Source organism: Rissa tridactyla, chromosome 8 (genome assembly GCF_028500815.1).
Source record: "Rissa tridactyla isolate bRisTri1 chromosome 8, bRisTri1.patW.cur.20221130, whole genome shotgun sequence".
Taxonomy (NCBI): Eukaryota; Metazoa; Chordata; class Aves; order Charadriiformes; family Laridae; genus Rissa; species Rissa tridactyla.
Genome location: NC_071473.1, coordinates 39,925,912 through 39,936,974, shown reverse-complemented (window position 1 = coordinate 39,936,974; position 11,063 = coordinate 39,925,912). Strand labels below are relative to the sequence as shown.

At 38.9% G+C, this 11,063-nt stretch overlaps 1 protein-coding gene across 10 annotated transcripts in view; it reads right to left on the bottom strand.

The window, feature by feature from the left end:
• Positions 1-6,051: 6,051 nt before the first annotated feature.
• Positions 6,052-11,063, bottom strand: part of TTLL7 (tubulin tyrosine ligase like 7) — a 74,638-nt gene continuing 69,626 nt past the window's right edge. For 9 of the 10 annotated variants that reach the window (XM_054212874.1, XM_054212872.1, XM_054212873.1 and 6 more), the window contains one exon: positions 6,052-8,404. In XM_054212874.1, coding sequence (XP_054068849.1) covers positions 8,284-8,404 — 121 coding nt within the window. In that variant the 3' untranslated portion in view covers positions 6,052-8,283. The remainder of the gene's footprint in view (positions 8,405-11,063) is intronic. The other variant, XR_008468215.1, reaches the window with a different exon arrangement.

Sequence of the window (11,063 nt, the reverse complement as noted above, 5' to 3'; positions counted from 1 at the left end):
CTAGACTCCAATTACTACACTATATTGAAAAGTGATGGTTTGCCAGTAGATATGCAATGAAAGCAAAGTTGCTTCTGAAAGAGACAATGTTTTCTTTAAAAAGAGTAAAGCACAATGGCACGACACAATAAAGTACAATTTATTGTTGATTAAATAATTACAGTACAGTGTTATACTTCCTGCTGAGAATCTGCAAGCTAAACTGCAACTCAGGTGAGATACAAATTCCTAAATAACAAAAATGCTGACATGACAATATGCATGTGAGTGTTACTAGATGTTGTTATCTTTGTTGATGCAAAAAAAGATATACAATTATCCTAGAATTGTAGAACAGGTTATACGGCAGACAACTAAAACAAAACTGTATACCAATTTTATGTACTTGACTTGACTGTAATAGCCAGTAAAGCTATCCCCACTGTGTTTTTGCAGTCTGTACAGGAGAAAAAAAAAATTACTGTGAAATAGATTCCATCATTCCAAAAGCTTTTCTGAGAGCCAAGCTTCTTCCAAACGTGGGTGTTTCTCAGGAGTAGCTATCAAATTACTTCAGCTTTCTAATCCTAAGTAAGTTTTCTATTATCACTAATAATACGTGTATTTGTGTACCTGAAAGAAGATACGTAACAGGCAGAGATGTTACAAAGTATATTAACTGGATAGTGTTTGGGCAACTCAAACACATTTTCTATAAAAATATTTGTATTCAAACACAGTTAAGAACATATACTGGCATAGTTTAAAGACTGATTCACATTACATGATCATTCATATCGCTATTAAAGCTTCTTCCTCAAACCCAGATTTGTTAACATTTGGAAGTTATAAAGGGTAGAATGCTTACTGCTTCCTCCACCTGAGCAAGCTGGGGGTGGAGGGAAGGAAGGGAAGAAAAACTGCAAACTTTCACAGTTCAGAAAGAACGGTCGGTGTTAGCGGCGCCTTTCTCTACCACAGCGAATAGCCACGCTACTCTGATAGCTGTAACAACGTGCGCAAGCAAGGTACCAACAGCTTGTAAGCTGGCAAGTATAAAACTACTGCACTGTACACTGCTTTTCAAAAAAAAATTCTCTTGCTACCTATACTCCCATTATTCACCAATTGTGACCAGTACTGTCATACTCAGTGGCACAACTGTGGAGCAAAGCATTTAGCTTCTCAGTAAGACAAAAGGCACATCACGGCTAAAGGAAGTTAGGGAGCCGTCTCTGGTTCATGTCCCATGTTTCAAAGCAAAACCAGAGGATGTAGTGACAGGAGAGGAACACACACTCTGAAACCACTGCAGACAAAAATAAAAGTATGCACAAACTCTACACTTGGCGCGCGACATAGCGAAGTTTAGTGCACCCTGAGTATAACCCAACCACACAGCTGTAGGCAATCATGATGATTAATTGGGCAAATCATCCCACAAATTAAGTAAATTAAAGATTGGAAAGATGTTGTTGGGTCCAGTTTACCAATGCTGGTAGAAATTATTTTAAGTGCCAGAGGAACTTATTTTTCACCATGCCAGTAAGTTTTCTGAATTGCTTCTGGTTGCGTAACATATTAAACACCAAAACAATAAACAACAATGTGACTAAACTTAAACCATCCTGTAGCATATTTGTATAGTTCTACATCATTTTCATGCAACTGCTTTATTCATTCTCTGAATCAGAATAAAAGAAATCAGATGGCTTGAATCCTACACAATGGTGGAGAAAAGCGCTCACTCCCATGAACAGCACAAACAAAGGGACATGGAGATACCAGAGCATGTCCAGAGAAGGGCAACAAAGCTGGTGAGGGGTCTGGAGAACAAGGCTCATGAGAAGCAGCCGAGGGAACTGAGGTTGTTTAGCCTGGAGAAAAGGAGCCTGAGGGGAGACCTTATCGTTCTCTACAACTACCTGAAAGGAGGCTGTAGCGAGGTGGGGGTTGGTCTCTTCTCCCTTGTAACAGGCAATAGGACAAGAGGAAACAGCCTCAAGTTGCACCAGGGGAGGCTTAAGATGGGTATTAGGAAAAATTTCTTCACTGAAAGGTTTGTCAAGCCCAGGGAAGTGGTTGAGTCGCCAACGCTGGAGGTATTTAAAAGACAGATAGATGTATTGCTGAGGGACATGATTTAGTGGTAACTCAGCAGTGCTAGGTTAATGGTTGGACTTGACAATCTTAAAGGTCTCTTCCAACCAAAACAATTCCATGATTCCAACCCTGCATGGGAAGGGAACAGGCTGTGTGCCCAATAGCTTCACTCAGCAGAACTCCTGGAATCACCTAATAGGGCTGAAGGGGAAAGGGTAGCTGGACTGGGAGAAAGTCCTATTCTTCCAAACCTGACATAGGTCTGAGACTGTGGACTATGTACCAACAGGGTCAGTTACTAAAAATATGTCTACACTGCACAACGCCCCCTAATTCATTAGGTACCGGAGAACGTACAGATCTCTGCAGAGGATAATTTACCCTACTTCTCATTAGTAATGTTTAGTTGTTTGACTAATTTACTGCCTGTGTAAGGGATATTGCGTATCAGTTATTTTACCACACGCTTGTACTAATGAAACCTGCAGTTGTATGTATGTGGCACACAAGTCTCTGGCAGAGCAAGCAATGTCAGAGCTGCAAGGAAGCAACTTCAGCAAAAGCTGAGACCATTCCGACTCAGCAGAGGTGCCTTCGCACATGGGCTGCTTGGGGCGCAGGTGTGCGCTCCTGGAAACACATATTGAATTCTCATCTCTGTCTGTTCTTGTGCCAGATGCACCATTGCTGAGTATTGCTGAGTCCACTTGTGTGTCACTCAGAGCTGTGTTTCTCTTCGCAAAGTAAATTAATCCCATCCCTCTTGTGCAAATGACAACCAGACCGCTTCTGATACCTGAATCGGAACAAGAAATCTGCGCACTACATAGAAGCTTGCAATACTGGTATCGCATGACATTTTATTTATCTTGAAATGAAAAGCTTCTATTTAAAAAATAGGTCCCCTATGTCCTTCTGAGAAGCTTCTAAGAGAGACAGTGGATTGTGGGGAATTGTGGCAGGAACAACTGAGTGGGTATAATGCTATAGATGGTCAGATGATATTATGCCACTGTTAAAAATCATACATAGCATTAAATGAAACAGTCTTTCATTCAGCTGCAACTGAGCAAATAATTTCCACAAAGATGGGCACAAGGAAAACCTTTAATGTGTAACCCACTACAGGGTAATGCATTTTCTCACCAGATGTCTTGACTTCTCATAGCCTTTTTGGGCTCTGCTCTACTTCATGACTGCCCCCCTCAGCCTTCAAAGCCAGTGCTTTGCAGGGAGTGAACTGCCTATGCTGCCAAACCCCGCTGCAGCAGCACACTGCATGACGATGCTCAGCAAAAACGCATGACAGTAGCCGTGAGCAGTGGTTTGATCAGGGCACAGCAGGGAAGGCAGGTCTGGGTCACTTTCCTTTGTGCTCTTCTACCCTTTGCGATGCAGCTGATAACTCCTGACAGGGGCAGGCGCAGAGGGTGACCAACCACTGTGCAGGCACCTGAGCCAGCACGGTATGCCGAGTAGATCCTGGGCATCTGTGTCAGCCAGCATTTCAGCCAGGTACACGCTCCCCTTGGCTCTGTGGCACTAAGAGCAGGCAGGCCTGTTCAGAGGGCATTTAGGGGCCATATGCAATAATTTTAACTGTATTATATTATAGTATGAGTAATACCTATGGTAAAAGGAGGGCAGTTCTAAGTTCAGCATTAAAAGTTCTCCTTACTAAGTAAATGTTGCCTTGTTTTAAAAGAAATGAGTATATATTAAAAACAAAAACAACAGCAACAAAGCCACCAAGAATGTATCTGTCTTGCTCCCCCACAAGCAGAATCTTCTCCTGTTTCATATACGTAAATGGTAAAATTATCCCAAATTTCCTTAAGAGTCCTAAAGTGCTACAGGTATTTACACATCAACAAAGACTCTTCTACATTAACAAGCAATTTCAACAATGTAGGGAACTGCACAGAGGTGGCTGGCAGAGAACAAAGAACACAGATGCAGAATAACAACTAATGCATGGGAATTTTACCACATACAGAAAAAATTACAAATGTTTTTAGAAAATGCTGGAGTGAAAGATTTTCCAATAAGTATGCCATTTAATAGCAAATTATTTTCTCCTGAAAATAGGAATAAATGCAACAGCTTTAACTGTTTTAACACTGCATGCAAAGCTAACTTGCAAATATTCACGTTTGCTAACACCTAAATTAGATGTTATAACTGTCAATGCAATTCAGTCTTTTCACTTGAATATATAGGTAGAGTCAAACACTGTAAAGTTATGGCTTTATATTTTAAAATGAACTTGTTCTAGAACTTCAAGCCCAGCTAAGGAACCATTCAGATGTAGTTTTAAAAGCTGATGAATTTGTTTACTTTCCTGTAGAGACAATCAACAATTAGAGACTAATTTTCCCCTAACAAGGACAAGGCATTTCTTTGTAGACAGAACATTAACCCAAGTCTGAGGTCTTCCAAACAGGTATCCTTATAAGGTATTTTAAATAATGTTTCCTTTAACATGACTTCAGCAACTTTAGACTTTGTATTTGGACTCACAAGCTCATTACCAAGACCCAGAGAAGCACTTTTCTTTTAGCAGAAAACTCCACATCCTCAGGCACAGAACAGGTCTGGCCACATTGAGAACATGGCAAGGCACAGATCTGGACTGCCAGCATTCTGCTGTGGAAAGCGGCACCCTTTCTGGTTGGCCCTGGAAGGCTGCTTCACAGCCCTGATGAACACAACTCCTGCAGACTTCAGTAGGTATTTTCCTCCAGTAAAAAGATCAGATGCCATCAGGCCATGCTCTCACAGGCTAAGGGCTGTTTCACACCACAAGTAAAGCATGAGGTCTTTGTAAGGTTTCATAATTGGTATTTCTGAGCCCAGCCCTATAGCTGCTTGTCCTGCTCTCACACCAGCGCAGGATGAGAACGGGGGCGTGGAGCAGTGAACCAGCATCGACATCACAACAGTCACGTCGGATCAGGCTCCTTCTAAACACCTACACAACACGTCAGCTTGCCGTAATCAATGCCAATGTAATCAAATTGCCATTATCAATGCCAGGTTATTTCAAGACAGCAGACGTGGGGCACAGGCATCTTTTATGGCAATTCGGGTTATCCACAGCCCTTCACCTCGCGTTTTGGTGCTACCTAAGGAGCAAGCTGCCACCAGGCCAGCTCTGGGCAGCGAAGCACAGTGACCAAACCACCCCACAGCCCTGCCGCCCCTCCTCAGCTGCCCCCTACCTGCTGCGGCCTCAGAGGTGCCTCCCGGGGGCGGTGGGGAGCGCCTGGGCTCAGCACCGGGCTCCCGGCCCTCCCAGTGCTGTCAGGCCCTGCTCCTGCTGCCGGCCAGCAGGAAGGCCCGGTGACGCCCGGCTGGTGGGACGCCACTGCCGGCCTGCTCTAAACAAAATAACCGTAACAACGGAACGGAAAATAAAAGTCTCTGGTAAAATAATTTTGACTAAATGTCAGTGGGTTTCTGGAGAGTCAGTTACTAATAAAACTTAGCAGGGCAACCTAACCGCCCCCCGACTTCCCTCACAGGTGCTGTGAGGAAACTGACCTCACACCTGCGCTGCGCTCCCTCGCGGGGGCGGGGGCGGGGCCGGGAGCGGGTCCCGCCGTGCCCGGGGCTCCGGCCCCGTTTCCCCAGGGGGCAGCCACAGGCTTTTCTTAGCCTAAAAATACACAGCTCCTACGTTAAAGCTATTGCATCTTATTTCTGTATCAGAGGGATTCTTTTTGAGTTACTGAGATTATCATGCACCGTTACAAAACACATTACCTTATTTTATTCATGTCTTAAATGCATAAAGATCAACCTACGGTAAAAATTTTATCTCTGTTCTTTTCCTTGTAATTAGAGCTCTCGTACAACTTGGAAACACGCTTGAGAAAGGAAAGGAGTAAACGCTTCCACCTACGGCACTGTAGGTGCAGCCCATAACTCACCCACAGACCATCGGCGCCGGTTCTGAGGAGCTGGCAGGGCAGTGTGGCATCGCGTTTATTGAAAGTATTGGTTCACACATTATAAGGAATACAGCAGCACTTTAGCAAAGGTTATCAGAAATATGAATATATTAAGTGACATCAGACGTAAACCAATCACCTGGTCCACTTTTGTACATGCTAAATATATTTTGCTTTCAGATCTGTCCACGCCACATAGGTATGGTTAGTAACCCTCGTTTTGCTGGCAGAGTGTTCTATACAGATTGACCTGTCCCAGCACTGGCTTCTGAGAACAGAGATCGTAATGTGGTTTAAAAGAAGAAAAGGAGAAAAAAAAAAAAAAAAAAGAAAAAGGAGGAAAAAAAAAAAGGCATGTGAACCTACTATCCTAAACTCTGAGCCTGGCAAGCTAAGCTGGTTTCATCCTTATAGCCAAAAGCAAAATATAATGGAAGCCTCCCCCAAGAAGAGAGAATTTACAACTTTTATTAGGTCTTACAGATAACCATAGTATGATTTATCAGCAGTCACTGTATGGACCCAAAAGAGACACACAGTTAATGTGAACATACTATATTACTAAACTAGTATTACCAGAAAAATGAAGATGCCTTTACCAGATGAGAAGACCGCTTATACCTGGCTAATCTCAAGAGGTTTTTTTAGTTGTTTACACATAGTCTTGTTCTCTTATATCCTGTAGTTCTAGAGCTGAGGCACTACAGCACAGGCATCAAAAATCTCACCAAAATTCCCAGTTTTATATATGCTATGACTAAAATTAAAAAAACAAACAAACAAACATACATTTCCAGACAACTTCAGTCTCAAATTTCCTAAGTCTCTTAAATTTGCCTTAAATCTCTGGATATCAAAAACCTCTAACATACTTGCTCCTGAGGATAATTAGCCCCCAAATTAATTTTTTAAGTATACCTGAAATATATTGTTAATTTACAAACACTTTTCATGGTTACATGACTGGTAAGTAAACAAGTCTTTGGTAAATAATAACTACTCTGTCCTTTACTTAGTTAAAAAACTTACTTCATTTTTAAATCTAGATTAACTGGGTTTTTTAAATAATTGTTTCTCTAATGAATAAGGCTTGTATAGCACAATGCTGAGTGGGACGACTGGGTGTCTGTAGCAAAACCTGAATGACGTTTTCAGGTTACAAATCCTGGTAATTCTAGGTTCCTGCTCTGGCTCGTTGTCTTTTTGTGCCCTTCAGCCAGACCCAGGAAGTTCAATCTGAATGAGAGCTTTCTAATGAATTAGATTTCCAGCATTTAAAGTTGTCAGCAATCTAGAAAATACTGTCCATGGCAAGGATACAGTCTACAGTAGGTACTGGACTGTATGCTAATAACTACAACAAACCAAGCAGTTTAAGGTTGAAATAATAATTACAGCTGCAGTATTTCCTAAAAATGTCTGCTTTACCACTTGTGCAGTAAAACAGAAAAACTATCCACTATGCATGCTTGTGCGAGTTGGGGATGACTGCTTGCTCCCAAAGGAAACCTAAAGGCACAGGCCGTAGGTAACGTGAATGAAAATCGGGTGACAAACATTGGCTTCCATTTTATTACAAGAACCAATTAGAAACTGTATGCCTAAACTGATACTTTTAATGTTTGTGTACTACATGCCTTCACTTTGACTAAAAGATACTATACTGTGTCCTTCAAGAAAAATAGCAGCATTAAATAGATCTTGTAATTTCAGAGGAGATGTCTGCTTTAGGTTTGGCTTAGAGAGTTTTGGGGATTATTTTAAACATGTCCAAGAAATGATCAGATTATTTTCGATGACTGTTACAGTTATACTGTTCTACTACAGTTTTTTAATCATCTGCCTTGTTAAAGGATCAATTACATTTGAGACAATAAATAGTATACTTTACAATAAATAATATTTAAGTCAAAGTATTGTACTTACAAAATAATATAACACTGTAATAGGATCTTCAAGATCAATTCCATTTTACATATTCTGCAGCAAAAATAACATTTCTAGTAGGAAGGAATTACTTATAAACCTAGCAAGATCTACACATTCACATGTGTGTGTAAACAACTTAACAAGGTTTATTATGTTTCCAGAAAAGTTATGCTTTTACAGTAGGTTTTCAGCTAAATGTTATCATAATATGGTAGTAAATATATAACAGTGCTTATATTTAGCTCCATCACAAATTTTAATTTGAAAAAAAAAAAAAGAGTGCCATTATTTACAAATAACCAGCAACTTTCCTTCTGCTTCACAAGTGACTGTATCTGTGTGTGAACAAAATGTTAGGGCGAGGCATTCCAGATGAACCACAGCTAAGGTTGGATGAGGATGATTTCATGATGAACAGTGAAGGTCCTGGCAATAAATACCTAGAAAGGATATGAAAGATATAGCAGAGTTTACAGGCAAAGTGACATTCAAGAGCAAAAGAATTAGCTGCTCATGCGCCATACCTTAAAATCGTCATATGCAAGAAATTATGTACAATAAATACTATTTAGAAAACATACAGGGCATTAAGCACTAGCTAACTCAGGGAACGGATCTAAACTCAGAGAAACTCTTAGCAAAATTTTAAGATGATGTATGAGGATTAAACATCTTTCCAGTCCTTTATGTTTAAAGCAAGCAGATAGATAAAACAAATACATCTTGTGTAGCACTACTACCAAAAATGAATACTTAACCCATTGTTCTCTGTTATTATAGTACTATTTATTCAACTTAAGCTGGGTAAAAACTGCAACTGATGTTTATAAAAAGTTAGGTTGTAAAAAAAAAAAAGTCGATTAGGGAAAAAACAGGGATTTTCAGCTTTGGTTTCCAGCTCCAATTCTGTAAAAATAGACACGCTACCATCACTGCTCTAGTAAAGCAAGAAACAATGACGCTGCAACCTAGTAAGACACATCAGTGACTATTTACCTTTTAAATTCAGGCAACTATATAGCCTGTATTTTATGTAAACTAGAAACAATAATTTATGATATGCCTAATATTTATTCTTAAATCTTTTCATGTTATCATTTCCTAATAGTTAATTGCAGAAATCATTAGATGAGCACAGTAAGTGTACAAAAATAACATCCACACTAAATCAGAATTTCATAATGAATTATGTCAATGTTAAGATGGATTAACACAACACATTGTATAAAGTATTGCTTAAAAATTGTTGCATCATTCTAGTGAATCATATTGATTAATGATGAATAAGTTAAAAGACTAATCCTAGTAATCACGTGGATAGAAACAGCATCACACTGTCAATGGGGACAATCTATATAGGGGATACACGGGGTTTGTTTAAGCTCTGAGAAAAGCTGTTATTATAAAAATATTATCACCAATACATTTTTTAAACAATTTGCAAAAAAATAAAGTCTGATTTGTAACGGGTTGGTGGTGAGCTTTACAGTTCACTACATCACCAGACTGAGTCCTACCTTTGCTTGACGATACAGTAAAAAACTCTAATGCTTCCCAGAGAATATGCCATGTAATAGATAAAATTATTTTGCAAACTGTAAGGATCTAGCAGTAGATGGTATTTTTTTTAAATTTTGTAACACAGGCGAATTTATCAAAATAGGAAGTCTGACTTTTTACAGATTTTAGCTATTATTTTAAAGAGATTTTGGTATAGTTTTTGAGCTCCCCCTATTGTTTTCTTTACACTTTTAATTTTGTGAGGAAAAAGTGACCATTTAGACTAATACTCCTATTTATTCTCTTCATGACATATAGTGGATTTACAGTTAGGAGATGGGATTGAGAACAAATTTTAAAAGTGGAAATAGAACTTTGTGGGAGTTTTCATTATCTTTTCTCTCTCCCTGTACAAATAAATTTTCCCAGCTAAAGAGGTATCTATTTGTAATCTCTGAAAGCTTTAGTTTCACAAACATTTGCTTCATAAACAAAAAAAAACCCAAAAATTGGTTTGTGCTCAGAGAAAAACAAAGTTCTTCAAATTAGATTTCATAAAGTCTTGAAAAAATTGACTTCTTGTAGATTTATTAAATCATACTCTGATCTCTTCTTGCACTTCACACAGTTTTACCAAGAGTCAATGAAACTATTATTAGTGGTGCAGATACTTATATCGTTTAAAAACAGAAACCTGGATGAAAAGTGAAACAGTATTGTGGTTCTCCCATTTCTAGGAAAACAGTTCATTACCTTACAGCTGTGGTGCACAATGGGCAAGAGCTTTTATTTCCATATGTATCTTTAATTTCACAAATTCAGAATATCATGGGTAACTAGCATATTGCTGTACCCACAGTACAGATGTAACATTTGTGGAGATTAATATAAAAACTGTAATTTTAATCAATCATCAGAGTTGTCATGACACTTCACGGCTGAAGACATACTGATATGTAGGATATAGAGGGCTTAGATTCCTCCAGCCTGTGAAATTTATGAATAAACTTCCATTCAGTGTCTAAAGAACCACAGAAACTGGAGATGAGAAAGTTCTATTGGACCATCCCTTTCACTGGTTTCCAAACACAAGCCTGTTAGCTGCAGTCCATTAGAGTAATCCGATCAGTTCAAATAGTTTGTGGTTGGTCATGATGCAAAATTTTCTGCGGTATTAACAGCAAAGGCAATAAAAACTTCAAGGTTGAAGATTTTCTAGTCTTAGCTAATCCAAATGACTTTACCATACTCCTGCTATAGCTCAGTAGATGTTAATATTGAATATGATTTGTTTTGTGGCTAACATACTTATACTTTTGCTGTGACCAAATGACTTCAGTTTCTGGTTGGTTTAAAATTATGTTAGAGTGCCTTAAGATCCATATGACAATAATAAATGGGTTCAGTGTATCAAATAACTAGTCTGAGATACAGCAAGTAAACAATTAAGTCATAAAATAAATTTAACAGATAATATATCAAAGGCTTGCTTTTCACGTAATATTTAACTCATAAAGCCCTTCTATGAAATAATGTCTGTAAAGTGTTTTATATAAGCAAAGTATTTGTAAGTTTATATACATAATAATTCAAATTGTC